The following is a 21,007-nucleotide window of genomic DNA, read 5'->3' as shown; positions in this document are numbered from 1 at the left end:
GCGACTGTCCTTTTTCAGGAGTCTGACTATCAGAAAGATTGCAGCATTCTTTTGAGCCCTTGGGGTCACTCTCATTTGTTTTAAGGCACTCTCTTGGACAGAGACTGATAGCAGTGCTTAATTTTCTTTACTGAAGCTTTCCGCCCTCGACCACAGCCGTTTGTCTGCGGCTTGTTGACTAGCCGCTGTTATGATGGTTATTAATATCGCTCTTCACTCCTTTTAATCTGCTTATCGGTCACATATCTGTCTGGCTGCTCTATCTAATCTGGATATCCTTCAATCTGTCCGCACTCAGAATAGAAATTAATGAAGGTGAAGACATGTATGCATGGCCACAGGCACTCAATTCAGCTCTAGCTTCGACCTCTCTGTCTCTCATATATTTGTCTGTATGTGTTGGTTTCTATGCAGGTAGATGCAGCACTTTTCATTGTGTGTCCTGAGCATGCACACTTGCTCTTTGAATGCTGCACCTGTGTAATGTAATCCAGCCATGAGTGTGTTGTTTACCTACAATTGTTTGGTGCATTTGAAAGGCTCACTTTGATCCTTGCAAAGATTCCTCACTTCACTTCTCCCCCTCCTCCTTTCCAAACCGCTAATGTCTACTCGTAGCAATTTTTTATTTATTTTTTTTTTGGGGGGCGAAGGGGGATGAGAAAAATGGGAGTGGGGTTTTTGTTTGTTTTCCATGACCCATGGGATGTGCACATGACAGTGACCATTGATGAGCTTGTCAGATACCTTGTTCTGCATGTTCGCTAAATGTAAATAAATGGGTTTATATTGGTGACAGACGAGCTGTATTTTGATGGAAAATGTTTCCTCAATATCGCATGCACTGATTAGCTTCAGCCACATGATGCATGCTGGGATTATTGCTGGGATGGGAACTTGAGATCCTTGGGGTTAGTGTGCAGTATTTACTGTAAGTTTAGTTTGGGATTCCCTATATTTCGGTTCCCTCCACTGGCCTTGAAGCATATCACAGCTAAAACCTTTGCCCCACAGCTCCAGTACATGAAGCAGATGTGCAACATCTGCCTCCATCTATGTTGAGTTTCACAGAAAAAAAAAACCCTTAGGATCTTAATGAACTGACACAGTGTTTGGTCATACAAAGAAGACTGGACAGTACAGGTTTGCCCCTCATATTTAGTCTGCATAATAGAAATGATTGCACTGTCCCCAAACTGTAAGGGATTTGAGCATTTGTGTTGCATGTCTGACTGTGTTTTTCTTAATTTAGTACCAAGAATAAAGTGAACTCAGCATGCCTGATTTTATCACTCGTTCCGCCACAAGAACCATTTAGATCCGTTTCCTCTGGTCTGGTACTACATCCTGGACCATGGGTCCTCTTTCTGAGATCTGCTTGGGTGGAGCTAGGCATACTGGCTGTATGGACAACATTTAAAGAATAGCCATCATTCTTACCCAGTATCTTAAAAATGCATACATTTAGGTAACCTGTAATTGTTATAACTTATTTCATATGAAAGTGGTGGTGGTCCTTGATTGACCAAGCAGAAGCTTTATACAATACTTTTGTTTTTGTACATGTGATGCAGTGAGAATGTGAGTGCTCAGATGGTTTAAAAAGCTCCATTATATGCACACAACAAAGCAAACCTCTTCCCCATGTTCACGCTTTCTGTACATTTACCATGTTATGAAATGTATAATATATGGCCAATGGTTTGTGGACATCTGACCATCATGCGTGAGGCTTTCACAAACTGTTGCCACAAAGTTGGAAGCATACAAAGACTTTCTATACAATTGTACACTGTAGCCTTATAATTTCCCTTCACTGGAGCCTAGGCCTGTTGTAGCATGCCAGTGCACCTGCGCAGGCCATAAAGACTTGGTGTGCCAAAGCCAGAATGGAAGAACTCGAGTAAACTGCGATGAACTGGAACACCAACTGGCTTCATCGTCTGACGCTGGTGTCTGACCTCACTAATTCTCTTGTGGTTGAATGGGCAAATCCCCACAGCCACACTGCAAATTCTAGTGGAAAGCCTTTCCAGAAGTGTGGAGGATATTATGACAGAAAATGGGGACTAAATCTGCAATTGGATGTTCAGCAAGTACATACGAGTGTGAATGCCAGGTGTCAATAGACTTTTGGCCATACAGTGTATTTATTCTTTCTGCAGCTTGAACTGTTTCATTACTACGGTTCCTGCAGATGCAAAAAGTTCTGGGGGAAAAACTATGTGGAAATTATTCTTCCAAGCATTCATTGTACTAGGCATAATGTTACAACAGACCCTCAGTGAATTGTAATTAAACACCATTAGGAATATGTATGGTGGTCATGAGGAACATATTGGAGGCTTCTCACGCTCTTTCTTTTTTTTTTTGTCTTTTGCAGAACAAATAGGTCAGGAGATTCTCTCCAATCTACACAGTGACCGTGAGAAGATCCAGAGATCCAGAGACCGGGTGAGTGTGTTCATGTGCATGCTAAAACAAGTCCAGTAACTGCAAATGTTTGCACGTAACTGCACTGGTTAGATACAAAAAAAAGTTTAAAGCACTGCAAATCACACTATTAAAGAGGACATGCCTGCTCTGTGATGGACAGTGGGGTGCTTCATGTTTCCTCCCTTTATCTCGCTGTACTTTAACATAGTCTTGGCACTGCAGGGATTGATTATATATACAGCACGGATAATAGGTCATTTGATAAGGAGCAATGCACTAATAAGATGTCTTTGTAGTTAGCTTGTCCCATGCAGTAATGACATGCGTGATGCAAGACTGTCTAAATGGTCTTAGCTGTGTAGCACAGCAAGCTCACATAGCGAGGCAAGAAGGGTATGTTCTAGGGTATTTCCAGAGCCTCCCGTGTTCTTTTGGGTAAAACTAACACTCGGGCTAGCTTTAGGTCATGCTAACAGACTGTTCTGGGCTGTAAATTAGTAACTGTGCTTGTGAAGTCCTAACTGTTCCAGTTTGGTATGGAGCTTGGCTAACACACTACTAATTTCCAAGAACATAGAAATGTATACAGCTGTCCATCATACTAGCCTTAATTTCTCCCTCAAACCATTTCATTTTCCTTCTCTCTCTCTCTCTCTCTCTCTCTCTCTCTCAATTTTCTTTTTTGTCATTTTTTTTTTTTTTTTATTTACCCCTCTTTCAAAAGTTTTCGTTTTCTTGTTCTTTCCATATGGGATTGTTGTGTCCCAACCCCCCCCAGGTGGAGTGTGCTCAGTCAGGGGCCTTTCTGATGGCCCCTTATGAAGGATGCTTAAAGACCACAACATGGCAGTTGGGCTGCCAGCCCATTTCAAAGGAAATAAAACATTTCCTTTCAAAGGTCTGCTGTCTGTAGAGAATAGCCTTCCTTCCCTGGAGCCTCAACTGGCCTCTTACACTTTAAAGGCATTTTGTTGGGCAAAAAAAAAGGGGGAGGAGGAAAAACACGATGTGAAAAAACATCAGATGTAAAGAGCGCCGCTTTGCATAAGAGTGTACATCAGAGAGATTATACCAAATTTAGTGGATCTGCAGATACTCACACAGTTGCACTTACATATACACACAGTTTCATATGTACTGGTCTTACATGGTTTCAGAATATAGTGTCTCTTCTAGATTCAGAATATAATACTTGTGCTATTCCCTCATTGGGAGAATTATCTTAAACTATTGACCTGTGCCTAGTCAAACCTACCCAAAAACCTCATTTGTTTTTGTTCTTGTGTCTGTCACCAAGACACACACACACACATACACACACACTGGTTACTGGGGAGATGCACCCTGCTGTGTGTCAGAAGAAAGCAGGCGTTGTGCTGGAAGACCTCCTGCATCATATATCTGATTTCTCCTCTAGAGCAGCATCAGCATTCCTGAATACACACGCACATATATTCACACTCGCACACATTCCCCCCGAGACGTGGAGGTCACACTTCTATCACTCTCTGAGAGTCACATAAAGTACTGAAAGAAAAGAACATTGAGAATTGGCCTCTGGATATTAGAAAGATAATCAAAGCTTAAACCACATCTTTATTTCCTTGTCTTTTGAGAGCAATTAAGTGTATTACGGATCTATGATCGATCTATCTGTCTGTTTGTCTGTAAATATATAGACGCGCACAGAAACACACACTCATTTTATTAGAAATACCTGTCACCTGTACACCTGCACATTCATGCAAATATCTAATCAACCAATCATATAGCAGCAGCTCAGGGTTTGCAGACTGCCGACCCTCTGCACAGGATTTTTTAACCATTCAGTGTAACCTTTAGAAACCGTTGTGTGTGAAAATCCCAGGATATAATCAGTTTCTGAAACACTTAAACCAACCCATTTGGTACCATCTTATTTCTTCCTGTTCTCTCAGCCAAACAATGTGATTTTAGTGTCACTTATATAAACTCTTTACTGTTTCCTTTCAGTTGAGAGAGACCGATGCGAACTTGGGAAAGAGCTCCCGTATCCTGTCAGGCATGCTGAGAAGGTAAGAGGAAGGTAGGGACCCTGTTTCTGCTGCCCCTTTTTGGATGCATGTGAACTACTGGTCTTAGTGCATGAGAACACACACATGAACATACGTACACAAACACACTCCAGGTTAGCATGTGTGAATAAACGGAAACAGTTTCGCATAAGTTCAGTACCTGACTGAAAGCTGCCGCACTTTTGAATGTATGAAAATAATCTTACGTATTTGCGTTAGGAGCCGTGCAGTCTGGCTCCCTTGTGTCTGCTTCACTTTTTCACATTATACAGATATTGTCCCTGTATGATACTTCTCGAGTAATCAAGACAATATGCAAATCCTTTTTTTTTTTTTTTTTTTTTTTTTTTTCCACCTGTTCTTTCATAAACACAGTAATATGCTATATCCCTCACTGGCTCACTTTTTACACACACACACACACACAGCGTCAAGCATGCTCACACAGAATTTACTCATCTGTCACATCTCCATTTTATAAAGTGCCTTTGCGCTTGTCTCTGAACCGTGACGGTAAGGTTTTGTTTCTTTTTTCTTTTTTGATTAAGAGTAATATGTAAATGACACCAGCTAAATTTAAAATCCTGGGGCCAGGAAGGAAGTGCCAATTGAAATAGATGCTTCAGTGGTTGTAGACAATCAGGTCCGGCACACAGAGCGAGTGAGAGAGATGGGGAGAGAGAGAGAGAGAGAGAGAGAGGTTGTCGGGGACGTAGACTGTAACCAATATTTCTGCATATGTCTCCATTTTGTCAAGTCTCATTAGAGAGGCTGCGGCTGCCTGGTGTCACAAGAGCTGTCCAGAAATCATTCATCATACCCCCCGCCTCCCTCCACCGCCCCTCCCTCGCCCCCTCCCTCCATCCCGCCCCGGCGCTAAGTAAATAACACCACTTATTTCAATATTATCATATTAATGTTAAAGTTCAGCTGTCACCTAATGGGAAGACTTAATCAGACATAGCATTTAAGAAATGTAGTGGCGCAGCGTGGCTGCCGGCTCAGGCCGGCTCAAATCAGGATTTATGAGCTTTTTTCCACGCGCTGCCATGCTCGTGCCTGCTGCCTTTCTGCATGACGGCCCAGCGTGCCTTTTCCCCTCTCCTGGCTCTCTGAAAGCAGGCAAATTAAGCGCTCATTCTTTAAAACCGCACTGCTATTCAATGTCATTTATAGTTGGGAGGAATGAAGACACACACACACACACACACATACACACACACACAAACACATTTCACTCCCTCACTGCAGACTTCCTAAATGTCTCTGCGTTTGATTAATACAATGTTGTTTTTTTCCCCCCATCGCTGTAATTTTCCTCTATAGCATCCATTTTCAAACTTCGTGTAATTCATACCATGTATTACCATGCAAAGGTGGTATTTTATGGGAAAACACAGAAAGGACTGAACTCCACTCCGCTCTACTACAAACTCTGATGTTCTGGGAAGTCCACACAGATAAACTCACTCACACACTCCAGGATTTGTTTGCCATGAGGTGGTTTTGAGAAGCACTGCTGTGCGACGAGGACAACATTACCATTCCGTGATAAAAAGTTGTAAATATTGTTACAAGATGGAGCCAGTGAGGGCCACGCAAGTCCACATGTTTACCACTCTGAAGAGAAATGTGTACATGTCTCCATACACTCACGCTCCTCTTTTAATAGCATACTAACCCAAAGCAAACGAGCCATTAGTGTATCGTGGGCCTGCACGCATTCCTATTTCTCCACAAGGTTAAAGATAGTCGAGGAGATGTGACGTGTGCCGTCCTCCTCCTTCTCAGAGGCTGCCAGACTTCTTGTAGATTCTCTGTTTTGAACACTTTACACTGCATCAAACAGGAAACATGTATCCCAAAAGGCTCTGGGTTTAATAGGGACACAACCCAAATACTTTGCACTAATAGTGTGGCCTGTAATCAAAGGCATTAATGCCAGCAGGGGGAAAGCAGAGCTTCTGTCTTGCTCTTCTTCCTTCTCCTCGTCTCCGTCACGTCTGTGTCGGGGCTGTGTACCCCCCTCACCCCCCCTTCACTGTAAATTATTCATTTGAGCATCGCAACTCCTGAGGGTTTTAATTATATTGTCATGGTCACAGTCATCCCATTAACTTTTAATGCTAATGCCTGCTTATAGAAATCATAATATCATTAAAGAGTAATCATATCAATTAAAACATTTGCCTTGATGGTTGATGGTTTAATGCCCAGTTGCTCAATTCAATCAGTGCTTCAAAGAAATCGGAGAAGACTGAGGAGCAGAAATATGCCGTGAACCCTGATTAAATGTAATCTTGCGCTACATATCTTGCAAAGTCTCCGAAGGATTTACATTGCAAGTGAGGATTCCACACTAAAACATATAATGAGATTTGTAAACAAAAGTTGATTGTCTTGCCCATTTCGGCACATTTCATTCTTGCAGATTTTATAACATTCTCAAGTCATCATTCTACCTGTATGGTTTTACTCACATGGTTTCTTTCAAAGAAAAGTGCAGTGGTGTTGAATGTCTGCAGAAAGACTCATCCCAGACATCCCACACACAGATTCTGTTTTGTCTCCTGCACAAAATTTTCAAAAATCCACAAAATGAGAGCAAAGGCCTCTCTGAGAGAGTCAGAGAAATAGATATGGAGAGAGAGAGAGAGAGAGAGAGAGAGAGAGAGGTCACAGTGTGCTCAGTGCCCAGCTTCTTCACTCTGAGCGGTCAGCAGGGGATCGTGCCAAGCCAGAGCCTGATAGAGCATGCAGGTGGTCGAGTCTGTCGCCAACCCAGATCAAAAAGTCAAACCCCTGGGTGGACCTCCCTTTGAAATGGGAATGGGCCAGAGATATCAGACAGAAAACATAAGCAAGCCCCGCACCGCAAAAGAGCTCCATATTCATGCTCTGGCTTACAGCAGCCAGGCCACAGTCTTCAGAGAAGCCCACAGCCTGACTGGACGCTGATTAAGAGATCAGCGTGTGTGTGTGTGTGTTTGCATTTGTGTATTTAGGTCTAACCACTACCTTTATAGGTGGGCACTAACATACCACAATTACTACAATTTACAAAATTTACTTATACTTTGTTTTATTCATAACACACATTTGTTTTGTGGCTTAACCGATGTGGGGTTCAGCTGGACATGAAGTGCACTGTGTGGATTCTAGAGCATCACTGTGTACCACTTGTAGAGTGTTGAGCTTTAGACTAACAGTACTGTAGGGGTGATTAATGTTACTCCTTCAGCAATATGCCACTGCTAATGTCTGCTCTGTTTGTAGGCGCATTGAACAGTGCTAGAATGCAAAAATCCTAATTCAAATGAACATTTCAATCTGGATATATGGAATAGTAGTTAATTCATCAGATGAACAGAATGTTCATAAGAATCAGTTTGGTGTTCAGAAATGTAAACTGAATGATTTTTCCTCATCATTACAATCATTATCAACGTCACTGTTTTTTCTAAAATGTTAATAACAATTAGTAATAACACAATTGTTACAATATATAAATATATTCTCTCTCACTCTACACACACACACACATATATATATATAGTGTTGAATAAGTTATACGTTGGCACAAACATTTCTTTCAGGATTGATGTAGTTTTTTTGAAGTCCTACTTCAGCCCTTGAGTCACCTCAGAGACACACTTGAATCTAAAGATCATAAGCACAGATAGTTTTATCAGCTCTCTCTCACATTTGACTCTTCGAATAGGTTGCACAAATAGATTTATTTGCTTCCAGTCCCTGGGTGAGGTGGCTGTGGGACTGAATGTGGTGTTTCTGTCAGGGTTCTTCGCTGTCACCTTACCCCAATCTGATTTCTCTCCCTCACCTTGTGTCTCGGTACGTTGAGAATAATTGTCGTTAAGGCTTGATGACAGAACAGGGAGGTGGGTGGAGAAAGACCTTTTTGAAAACTTGTGTGCGACTCTGTTCTTGTGTTTGCCAGTCCCATTAAACAGACATTTGCAAACAATGTCAAGAGAAAGAAGATCAAAGAGAGCACCCCAGAAAAAGCGTCTACTGTGGGGAGCTCTGATGTCCTGAAGATCTCCAAATTTAGACTTCCACACTGTTGGCTTGCAGTCTCTCTCCCAGCCTGGAATATTAACTATCAGCTATGTAGGTCATATAATTAATGGGATTCAGGAGCAGCAGTGGGCTGTGTGGGGATGCAAATGGAGGGAGTCATGGGGGCCCGCTTGAAGTCTTGTTGTGAAGTCGAACAAAAAGATTTGATATTATTTCTAATTGGAGCTGAAAGATATAGCAAATTATAGTTCAGCATGTGCTTTTCCTTCACTCTTATTCTTTTTATTCTTTTATTTATTTGGTTTTCGTCCTCTTTCTTAGAAGTGATGGGGGAAAAATCTTGTTAAGTCAAGGGAAGGAAGAGTCTGGCAGGGGCAAGGCTTCAATTCTACCACATACACACACAGACACAGGGCTAAGTCTTCGCAGAATTGTACACGTATGTAGTATTTAATCTGATCTTGTGTGCTGGCCAACGATCAGAACATCAGCTTCTCGAACCCCATAAATTTAAATGTTAAGGTTAGAAAAATCATCTCTTTTTGCAGTGGGTCTCTCCAATACCAGTAGATTATACCAAACCTAAAACTTTAGGAAATCCACAAGTGATTCTTTCCCAAGGTCACTAAAATACTCTGTTTACTGGACGGTTTTAGTTGACCTTTAAATTTGAATTGACATATTTATTTGACATAAGCTTTTATCTGAAAGGAAGCTTGTATACAGTCAATCTACAAGTGCTACAGTAGTAAGGGCCACCAGCCAGTGAAACATTTTTGGGCCTTGAATTATAAGGCTGGATGGATGATGCCAGGGAGTTGTGGTGTTCTTGTGTTTTACTCATGTGAGGAGTCGAACAAGCTGAAAAGCAGCATTTGTTTCTGCAATCATGCAAATAAAAAAGTGCAGAAATTTCTGAACTTCTTCAGTTCCTCAGCTGCTTCACTTGCGTTCATAATTGGTCTCAACCAGATGCCATGTGCAGCTTTCTGACAAGCTTTCTATCTAATGTGACTGTGTGCACTAAGAAAACCATGACTTCCCCCCCCCCAAATCAGGCAGATTTTTATTATAGTTCACAATAATACCCACCTAATAATATGTTATCAAATCTGCTTTAGTTTTGGGCTTTCTTACATTGCAGAATCCTCCAAAAAGAAGTTGTTGGAAATGCTGTCTGAATGTACTATGAAGCGGGAATGTAGTTCTGCTGCAAGTCACAATGGGTCTTTTTCATTATAATACCTGTTTTTGGGTGGTTTTTAAGGAAATTCAGGCTACTGAGGCAAACCAGTGATAAAAAAAAAAGAAAAAAAAGAAGCAGAAGTGTGAACATCTTAATCATATCTGTATCTGTTCATTCCAAATAATGCACTTATATACAGTTATATCCCTCTGCGTGATCGCTACAGGTTTTTATGAGCTTAATAAATATAATGGAGGACTCAGAGTGACACGAGTCGTAGTGTTAAAGTGTTTTATGTGCCTGCATCATGGTGAAGCTATAAAGGTTTACAGCAGCTCTTTTCTGTCTGTTGCTGTTTTTTTTTCTTGTAGTGAAGGCAACCAAAAGCAGCAGAACAACAATCTATAATCAGATATCTATTCTGTGGACCACTGTAAAGTAGTCATTTGTGGCTATGCTCTCTCTCTCTCTCTCTCTCTCTCTCTCTCTCTCTCTCTCTCTCTCTCTCTCTCTCTGTGTGTGTGTGTGTGTGTGTGTGTGTGTGTGTGTGTGTGTGTGTGTGTGTAAATGTGTGAGCAGGTGCATCTCCAGTTTCTCGTGTGCTCTGAGACTAGCCAGGCTTTTTAGACTGTGGGGTGTTTAGTACTCTTTTGGAATGCGGCCTGTCAGGTTTATTTTAGACAGCAGAAATGTAGAACATCTCGAGTCTCACATCATTTCACTCGTAGTGTCTGGAGCTGACATACGCCACCATTCTGCTGCCCCCAAACAAGCTGTGCCAACTTCACCTCTGACTTTTGTCAGATTTTCTTCTTTTTTTTTTTGGCTCTGAACTTAGCGATTGAAAGAAACATATAGAACAAAAAGACTTGAATTGTTCTTACATTCAATGCTTTTGCTCATTACATTAAAAAAAGTTTTTCCTCAGATCTAAAAATAGCACATAAGTGATGGAAAATCTCTCACAAAATATATATATATCCTTCATTAACTACATTGTGTGTTTGCTACCTGTATTTGTATCACTTTAGCTAGGATAGCAGACTAGTTTGTATCAAGTACACACGAGTGTTCCTGTGCCAAATATCTAAAGGTTGATGGGTGTGGTAATGCAAAAAAGTAATGCGAGTAAACATCACTGGCTTTTGTTGCGCTATGATATGATATATATAGAAAATGAAATTGTAGCTAGATCAAAGTTATCATCAAGCTAGGTAACATTTCAGAGGTGGAGTGCAAATAGCAGTCCTTGTTTAATTTCAGCACAGTTTTGGTCTCTTGGCTAAAGTTGCACAGATTTATGGCCGAGAATCGAAATCAGTTCATGTTCAGGCTTTTCTATCAGTTGTGATTGTTTATCTGTATCTTAACTGATGTTTCATCTTAGTCTTTGTTTGAACAGAAGTTACAAAATGTATGTCTAACATATAGCCATTTTACAGAACCTGAGACAAACCATAGCGTATCCTGTCCATGTCAGACAATGGGTCTTTTTTTAAGATTGTTCCATAGTGTGTGTATACACGTTGTCTATACTATAAATGCGAGAATTATACACCTTTATGCATTTTTTGGTGTGTGTGTGTGTGTGTGTGTGTGGCAGGCTGATGGGTTGTTGACAGACCTCTGGAAGAGCCCCTGTAGCATGCACGCCTCAGCCTCATTACCTGCTGCTGAGAGCCACACAGATAATGGTGACACCTAAACTCTGTGTGTCTTTCCTTCTCCTATTAGTGTGTGCTGAGCGCTAGCTTTGGAGAAAGCTCACACACACAGCAGCCGCACAAACAAGCCTACGCTTCAGAGGAAGCCGGTTCTGACAGGGGAGAAGTGCTATGCTTTTAGATTAGGAATGAGTTAGTTTGAAGGAATGGGCTAACTCTGTGCTGACATTACTCTCCTCAGCTCTACTACACTTTATTCCACTGCGTCTATTTCAGTAAAATATCTTGATTAAAGGATAGAATTAAAACAAGTATGGGATCACCCATCCTCTGTGTAATATTCCGTTCGAGGTTGCTAATTTTACTAACGTGTGCATCCAATGGTGTTTGAAGGGATGGAAAAGAAAAAGGAAAAAAAAAAAAAAAAGCTCCTGTTTGGTCTTTGTCTCATCCTGTCACTATCACTTTTTAATTCAGCAGGGTCAGTGTGCGTGTGACACTGAGGTGGTGGTGTAGTCGTCCTTGTCTCCTCTGTCCTGGAGAAGGTGTTTCTCGGTGCTTTCATATCACTGACTGTGTAGCTCTTGAAGTGGCTGCTGTGTCACACCGAGGGCAGCACGGTGTTTGATCTGGAGTCGGGCAGCTGTCGCCATACAGGACTCCTGTATGATTCCCCAGCAGGAGCAGTGAGAAAGAGGAATGGAGCTCAACTTTTGATTGACAACAAGGGAGGATCTCTTTGCAACTAGCATGAATGTGGGCTTCTGTAGTGTCTGCTGCTGTTAAGGCACTGAGCAACGCAATGACCCTGGAATAGCATGAGGCAAATCAATTCTTGGATATGAGTGTAGCTTAAAAACACTGTGTGACAGAGAAAAAAAAGAGCTACTGACAGATATATACACAAGCAGTGATCACATTCTGTCTAGTCTACTAAAACTAAAAAAACCTGGCAAAGGCAGTAATGATGCTTTTGTTAGAACGACTGGACACAAATAATTGCTACAAGCCCGAAGAAGAATCCGTATACAATGTGATACAGGCCAAGTATGCAGAAATGACATCTCTTTTTTTTATGCCTGAATTTGTTTGTTCAGTTTACAGGTGAATTTGTTGTTGTTGTTTTTTTTTGTTTTTTTTTTTAAATCCCCACAAAATGCAATAGTATGTTTAAAGCTCTGGGTCTTTGTGTGGCGTGTGATAACCCATTCAGAGAAAGAGTGAGCTTGGGCATCTGTCAAGAAAGGAAATAATGAGGTGACGGCATGAAGCGTCTATTCTCTTGCTTGGGTTTTCTCTCGCTTACTTTTTTTCTTTTTCTTGTTTCTTCTCTTCTCCATCGATCCCATTAACACACAATTTAAATAGATAATGGAGACTTCTAGGAATCTTGAAGCAATTAGAACCCATCATACTATTCTTCCATGACTGTCAGTAATTTTAGTGCAGCGCTGTGTGCCGACTGGCCTGCTCTGTGTGGCCCTGTACACAATGTCTTTGTCACAGTCTTGCATCCGGAGCGAGTGAAGCCATTTTTCCTATTATTGCCACCAAGGCCTGCCATCTCTCCACTGGTATGTCACTTACTCTGACCTTTGGCACCTCTTTGGCCTGAAATACCCTTAAAGCACCTGGAATGCACTTATCACAGTGTTATAATCAATGCGTCTTGTATAGCACATAAGAAAGAACATAAATAAGATGCATGGAGAGTTGGAGAGGAGAGCAGTATGGCCCTCATTTTGGGCAGGGGTTGCTGTAGACATTTGACCCTATTACATGACTTCTCAAGTGAAGTCAGTAACCCTGGGAATTTTGGATAAAGTTACCAATTTGGAGTGCACAGCATCCACAGATTTCTATAGAATTCTCTCTCTGAAGATCTACACCAAGGGAGACAGGTTTTTGTTGTTGTTTTTCTTACAGCATTTGTCATTGGTTTTCAAAAACTGAAGCTAAACATCGTTTGAAGGCTAAAATGCACTTCAGTATCCAGGTCTGCAGAGTTTGAGATGTTTGTGAAGTAGCTACAAGTGTGGCTATTTATACACATATTAAAAAAAATAAAATAAATAAGAACACAAATGGAGAATAAATGCAAGTTTAAATAAGAGGTACAAGACCAATTATAATCCAAATCTTCTTTTCTTTTCTTCTTTTTTTCCTTTTCATTTATTATCAAAAATTTCCAACGGTTTGAAGAGCCTGGACTATATTACATAAACACATTAGCCTTATACAGCTCTGGAAGCAAAAAAATAAGAGACCACTGCAAAATAATCAGTTTCTTATGTTTTTTTTTCTTACAAATACATGTATAAATTCAAAATATAACTATTGGTATTTAGAGTGAATATTTAAAGGAAATTACAACACATCAAAATAACCCAAGATCATGCAGTATTTGCAGAGCTTTAATAACACATAAAACAAAATGCAAATAATTTGTAAACAAATCGTGTTAATGGTTTGGCTAAATAACTAGAAACCAGTATTTGGTGGAATAACCCTGATTTGCATGCGTTTTGGCTTTATACCACTCTTTTTGCAAAAAAGCAAACAGCTCATCCTTGTTTGATGGTTTGTGACCATGCATCTTCCTTTTGATGACATTCCAGAGGTTTTCAATAGGGTTCAAATCTGGAGATTGGGCAGTGGTCTCTTTTTTTTTTTCTTTTTTTTTTTCCCTTCCCAGAGCTGTATGTTTCATGACCCTTTGAGAGTGTACAGAACTGCCAATGTCACCCAGGTGGAGATTGAGGTTGACACCTGGGCTTAGAGTGTCATAGTCAGTTTATTAGGAGTCAGGTGTGTGTTTTGAACATAAATCACTCTGAACAGTGTATCTGACAAGGCCCACTCCACGCTGCTTCTGCAGGTGATAAATGTGCAGTCAGAGTGACACTCTCACCCTCACCACCCTTTAACTGCCTGTAGTGCGGGGAATTTTATTTGATCATTCTGGTTGAGGTTAGTTAAAGCTGTATGTTTTGAAACCAAAAGGTCCAAAGCTCCTAGAAGTCATGCAGACTTGCTTCCAGATTACATGTTAATATAGGAGGGGGAACGTTCTGAATTAACAGACACCCGCTTGTCACCATGGTGGTGAGCCACATTTTTCCTCTCTCCTTTACAGAGCCAGGAGAGACTAGAGCTTCAGCTTTCAGAGTGTGTATTGGATCATGTCAAGTCTGCTTTAAGTTTCCCCTGAGCATGCCCACTTAGTTTCAGCATTATTAGACTTACCTTGGGTGAATGAGTATGAAAAGGATATGAGGTAGGACTTGGTAATGGGCTCACAGGTCTCTAACCGAGTCTCCGAATGGAGCAGATGATTCAAAGTGAGAGTGAGAAAACAGAAATGTTGACTCTTTTTTCCCCCCTCACTTTCTTCCAATCACAACCACACAGCTGCTACTTATCCCCCTTTTATTGTTTGTCTTTAAATTAACAACTGACTCCATAGAATGCTCAATGTCAGGTGACAGGCTTTCTTTGTGTGCAACCACATGCTGAAGGCCCTGAGGCAAATGAAGGCTTTATAGCCCACCTCATATGCTTGTTAAGGCTGCTGTTGTACTTTTGTTCTCAATATTTCACTGACAATGGATAACATTCGTACGTTATCTTTTGTCTTTGCCAGAAAACAAAGCAAGGTTGTGCTGTCTGTCTAAATGTGGGTATTGGCTGAAACTAATTATAGAGCATGTCCTTAAACTCCCCATTGGACATGCTATAACGATGTGTTTTATCTGATTGAGGCTTTGTATTTTATATGGTTTTTGGGGTTTTTTTTGTAACATATAGCGTTGCACTGACAATACAAGGTCCATGAAAAATAGAAGAACTGTAAAAATAGAAGTAGAAGGGTAAAGAGTGTCTTAATTGTGATTATGGTTTATTGGAAAGAATAATGTGCACACTTCCGTAATTAAAAACGAAAGGTGCTACATGTTTATAGGTTATGACAGAGATCAATGGAGACAGTGTCCAAGCTAAGGCATGGTTGTTACGGATGTCTCTTTCAGTGCCGAGTTTCTCTCTCTCATTGGATGTTTTGTTGAGCTGTAAATTGCCTGAGCCTGACCAAACAGAAAAATGCCCCCCATTTAAGAAAATTGAATTGAATTATGGACACATAGACTACTTAAACAGTCATTCAAGAAGCTACACACACATTTGGTTTTGTTTTTCTGCAGCCACTTGGGAAATTAAACTTTTTCACACTTTCCTCAACTTCTTGCAGAAGGTTTTAATTTGAATAATGGAGCGTTCCGGGTGATGCTTGCACTGATTGAGGTAAAGGCTGTACTGCAGACATGACACTTTGCTCAGCAGTTTGAACCTGAGCACTATGCGACCCAGAGCATGTCTCTGTGTGGAATGTGCTGTGGTATGTGCTGATCCTGAGTCAGTGGTAATTAGAGGCCCAGGGCCTTGGCGCAGCCTAATGACAGGTCTGTGGCCTGTTTTGGCTTTTGTTTGTTTGGAGTGCAGCACTCCACAGCAGGGTTTCTTCCCAGCTGGCACTGCCTGCTGGCCCTTGGCCGCCTGTCTGGGTTGGCGAGGCGGCTGGTCCAGGCGCTACAGCGGGCTCCATGCCAGCTGGAGCCCAGTCTTCAGTCTTTTCCACTCCCCTCCTCTCTTCCCTGAACCGCCTGCACCCTGGAACACGTTCTGGCTGCTGGCGACGACTGCATTTGTTAGCACCTCCAGGGTCAACAGCACCCTGTCACTACCTGTCTCACTCCCAGAGCAGTGCCAGCTCCCAAAGTGAAGCACCTCTCCTTTTCACTGCACCTTCATCTAGCTTTAAGTGGTCCATCCCTCAAGCAGAGGTGGATTTTACACATTGAAGGCGTTATAGTTTTTGTAGAGTGTCACAATTTTTGATTTGACTCACATGAGTAGTTGCTATAGTTATGAAAGGCTTTTTTTTTATACACTTAAAGAAAGTTTTTTGTGAGATTTTTATGAGGATGTGAAAAACAAGATGCAGATTCGGTGCTGGTCATAGCAGTCTCTCCTTTCCCTGGAGTGGTATTTTGATGATTCATCTTTTTTTCTTTTTCTTTTTCTTTTTTTTTTTTTTTTTTTTTTACAAACACTGGCAATTTGAGAGCATATAAACAGGAGTAAAAGAGCTTTTGTTCTCTGGCTGAACCTATTTAGTTTAACTGAGTTATCACTTACAATGGGCTGTGAAAGAGCTGTTTCGGAGTTCATGTGCCATGTTCTTATTCTCTCCAGGAGCTAAGGTCATGGAGGCTACTCTCTTCTCTCTTACCTTCTAAACTTAGGGTAATTACCTGGATGTGGCTTCTAGCCCACACTCTCTCTCACACACACGTATATTAACTCCATAATTAAATATTCTCTAACATTCAGATGCCGCCACAATTCTCATGTATGTGAGTAATGTATGAATGATCGTAAAGCTCTACATATGTGTTTGAACTTGAACAACTTAATGAGCCAAAATTGTATTTAGCTACATAATGAAAAAATCAATTTTGACTGAAGGTGCTGTTGTGTGTGTGTCTTTAACAGCTGTGTTGAACGCTTAATATCAGGTGACTAGCTCTCTTGGCATGTGTAAGTGAATTCTCATAAAGCAGCAGGAGTACAGAACGCTCTGTTTGTTCGCGTATATGCCAGAGTCGAAAATGAACATCAGCCCAATCCCCACGTTCAGATTCAGCTGTCTCTGCTGACCGGGTCAGTGCGTTTGTGTACTTCTTTGTTTGTTTGGTTTGAGCGGTGCTTCCTGTCTGTTCGCCAGGCCTCTGGAAGAGTCAGCAGTGATGGCGCCGAGACTAACATTGTCAAGATGTTAGGAGGAGGTTGTGAGAGCATTGGCATGTTGGCCTGGCAGACCTGTGTCACTGTCCAGCCTGTTTGCTGACTGAGTTCAAATCCCTACACCTCACTTGACCTGAGTACATATCTGTCTATCACACACATGTGAGTATGAGCTCGCTGGAGCCAGACACAGCCATTCTCTGGCATTGTGGCCATTGCCAAGCTGTTTCCCCACTGGATAAGCAGACACTGAGAGACTATGTGACTCTCTGTTAAAACTCTCGGACTAGCATGGTCTTTATTTAATAAGGCATGGATGCCTAGCGCCCTGTCTAAAAATTGCCCTGTGGTCAAGCATTTCAGGACAGCCTTCGCATAAACCATCTTAAACACTGCTTTCCTTTCACAAATCTTTAATTATAGGTTTTGGGAGAGCACAAGGCAGAGAGTAAATGCAAGGCACCCCAAGAACAAACAGCATAATGTCAATATCCAAAAACTGAGAAATTCTTTGCTAAAATGGGATGCATCTAAAGTTCTGTTTAAAGACAGTTCCATTTTTATAAGAAATTGTAATATTAAATTCAAGCACACTTGTCAAACCATCAAGCTTCTGAAATCTCCCAACATCTTAATAAAAAAAAAACCCAGTGGAAAATCTACATCCTTTTCATTAATAAAGTATCCTCTCTTCCCATGCCTGGCTAAACTGTTTATATGTTACAGACTCTGACACAGAATTTAGTGTTTAGACAACAGGGGTTGCATTGTATCCTAAATTAAATAAGTCACTTGGTGAGGCATTTGGCTGCATTTACCTGCTCAGCAATCTGATAAATGCTGCCCTGTGACAATGACCATGACTAGCTAACAAGCATAAATCACTCCAACTTACAGCCATTTGTACAAACAGTGGAATGTTGACCCCTCTAGTCTCCAGCTTCCACTCTATAGCAGATGCGTCACACTTTCTGTCCTTCCAGGTTTCTATTCAATTGTAGCATCTCCTATACTTTTTTTCTTTTTTATTGACTTATTTTCCTGCTTTGGGCTTTGTTTGTTTTGTTTAGTTATGGCTCCTTGTGGAGCTTCTGACGCCTGGGCCAATGTCTCTCCAGGCCTGAATAGGCTTCATCTGGCAGTGCTAGGATGCGAGGCAGATCTGGGTTAGAGCTCTAAGGTTGGTTGTGTTCTCATCGCCTCAACGAGTTCTTTGTGCTGACCGTTCCTCTCAGACCGACACAAAGGGGACAGTGAAGGCCAGGCCAGCGCAAGGCGAACCATGGAGAGAGACCCCCCTTGACCACCATATAATGCCAGAAGACACGTGCCATTGTTTTTGTTTTGTTTCTCCACAGTTCTGATTTATGAGCCTGTCTTGTTTTTTATTTAGAAGAATGAGTCATTTATCCCCCCCCCCAACCCCACTGTGTACCTTTATTCAGAGTGGGTTTAAATAGTATGTATAGATTGTTGCTAGCGTTCTTATGGAATAACCAAATACATGTGATGTTTGTCATAATAATATCACAAAGCTGTGAGGTCGTAACAGGTAAGGTAAGTGCGGTTGATCATTTGACCTTCTTAGCGGCCCAGTGCTCAAACCCATCAAATTGTCACTATTTTCCTCCATATTGGCTTGTACATCAGCGAAATCTTTACAGTAGAGCATAACGGCATCATTAGGCCACTCTGCTGATGACAGGAACCTGTGGAGTAATTTTTTGCTGACCTGCAGAGTCATTAGTGTTTACACGAAGCCACAGGGCGAGATAACGAGTGAACATTCTGCTGTTCCAGTTGACTGCTGTTGGTGATTGGCCGAAGAAGCAGCTCAGGACTTGGATGTATGTTATACTAATGTTTAAAATGGTAAGAAATGTTTGATCGTTTGCGCTTTGCCTGCGCTATGGACTAAAAATAACCCAGCTGTGTTTTTTTTTAAAAGCATAGGGCTGAGACACAAAGCAGTTTTCAGTTATTCACTAATTCTAACTGGCAATTCAGAAATCATCAGAATTCTGACTTAGTAGTATGCTTGTTGTTGAATATTGTGAATGAATTAAATTCTTTTTATTTAAAAATGTTCTTGAATATGGTGCACAGTCCAGGATCTGAGTATGCTTAAAGCATAGACTGTACGGCTAAAACACATCCCAGCTGATGTGGACTAGGAAGTGCTTGGAAAGCAGTGGGTGCCTTTTTAGCTAGCCGAGTGAATGATTGAGTATTGAGCTGTAACCCAGCAAGCTCTTGCATCTAGTCTGGAGTATTTCTTCTCTATGTTGCTGAATGAAATGTTTTTCCCACCTTTCTTAACAGTAAACGCTACCAGGGTCGAATCAATGGCCTTCCCCTTTGATGTGCCTAAATGCATTATAACGGCCGCATTTTAATTGGCCGGGAGAGTCGCAGATCAATACGTGGCGTAATTGGCTGACATAGGATGGGTGTGAGACTTTATTAACATTAATATTTAGACATGATGTGGGAGGACCCGACTAAGGTTAAATGTACATCGGCAGCCAGCGCCTTTGATCTGGCAGATAAGCAGATCGATCTTAACGAGAACAAATCAGAGAGATGGGAAGAATGGGCCTCCTTGATTTTTATTGGATTTCGAGGGAAGCTTCAGGTTGAGGAGAAAGGACCATTCTGCTCCTGTCCTTTTCCATCAGATTCTGACATGACTAGGAATTGCTGTCCTCATCGGCAGCAGTATCATAATATTTGTTGAATGCTTTTGCAGATGATATTGTAGAATGCTGTCTATCATCAGTGTAGTGTGAGTAGTAAACTGAAATAGAGGTACAGCATCACTCAAGGCTTGTGTTGACAGGATCGTTGCCTCACATCATTTTCAGTGCACCCCTCAGATACAGGTCATTGTCAGACTTTCATACTTTCTGTGCTACCTGTACACACCATTGTCAAGGAAATGGATTAGGGTCTTCTCAATTATAATTGACAACTCAATTATAAAAATAATCCTTCATGAAAAGAATAAACGGCCTTAACGGTCTTTTTTTAAAAAATTTTTAAACTAAATACTTTTTTACAGTTACTCGAGTAGATATCTTACTTTCATAGAATTTCTTTCTTAGGATTGGTCCTTTTATTGGAGTAACAATTTTTGATATTCTAACCACCACTGACAAGTTATTGCTATGAAAGTGCAGAAGTTCATATAACATTAAAGGCTACATTTTAATGGATGAGTTTAACTTAAACCAATGATTAAAATAAAATGATTTTTTTTTTTATTTATTTATCTATTTATTTATTTATTTTACTTTATTGTCTTCCTTAGAGCAAAGAATGCCGTATTACACACATTGATAATTTTTAGTTCAGGAATGCCATTATTTATTTTGAAAATAATTTAAATGTAAAAAAATATATATATTGTATATACTTTATTCTAAAAAAATACATTTTCGTTCTTTGCCTTCAGAAACTTTTGGGTTGCTTTCATGTATGTTTTGGGTCTTTACCCACCTCCAATGTAAAACACTGTCCTATCATTTTGCAGCATTTGATCTGAGCAGATCCTATAGCTCTATACACTTCAGAATTCCTCCTGCTACTTCTATCCAGTGACCCAGTTCCACTGGCAGCCATACATGCCCATGCCATAACACTGCCACCATGTTTGACAGATGATGTGGTATGCTTTGGATCATAAACCTTTCCTTTCCTTCTCCTTCTCCATTTTCTTTTTTTCCCCTCACATCATTCTGCTACAAGGTCATCTTGGTTTCATCTGTCCCAAAAATCTTGTTCCAGATCTGGACAGGCTATTTTCTTTAACCAAGTCTAAATTG

At 40.9% G+C, this 21,007-nt stretch overlaps 1 protein-coding gene across 4 annotated transcripts in view; it reads left to right on the top strand.

The window, feature by feature from the left end:
* Positions 1–21,007, top strand: part of vti1a (vesicle transport through interaction with t-SNAREs 1A) — a 102,384-nt gene that overhangs the window by 58,382 nt on the left and 22,995 nt on the right. For 2 of the 4 annotated variants that reach the window (XM_058406028.1, XM_058406029.1), the window contains 2 exons: positions 2,384–2,454; positions 4,429–4,501. In XM_058406028.1, coding sequence (XP_058262011.1) covers positions 2,384–2,454; positions 4,429–4,494 — 137 coding nt within the window. In that variant the 3' untranslated portion in view covers positions 4,495–4,501. The remainder of the gene's footprint in view (positions 1–2,383; positions 2,455–4,428; positions 4,502–21,007) is intronic. The other 2 variants (XM_058406026.1, XM_058406027.1) reach the window with 1 other exon arrangement.

Source organism: Hemibagrus wyckioides, linkage group LG13, assembly GCF_019097595.1.
Source record: "Hemibagrus wyckioides isolate EC202008001 linkage group LG13, SWU_Hwy_1.0, whole genome shotgun sequence".
Taxonomy (NCBI): Eukaryota; Metazoa; Chordata; class Actinopteri; order Siluriformes; family Bagridae; genus Hemibagrus; species Hemibagrus wyckioides.
This window is presented reverse-complemented; position numbering and strand designations above follow the sequence as displayed.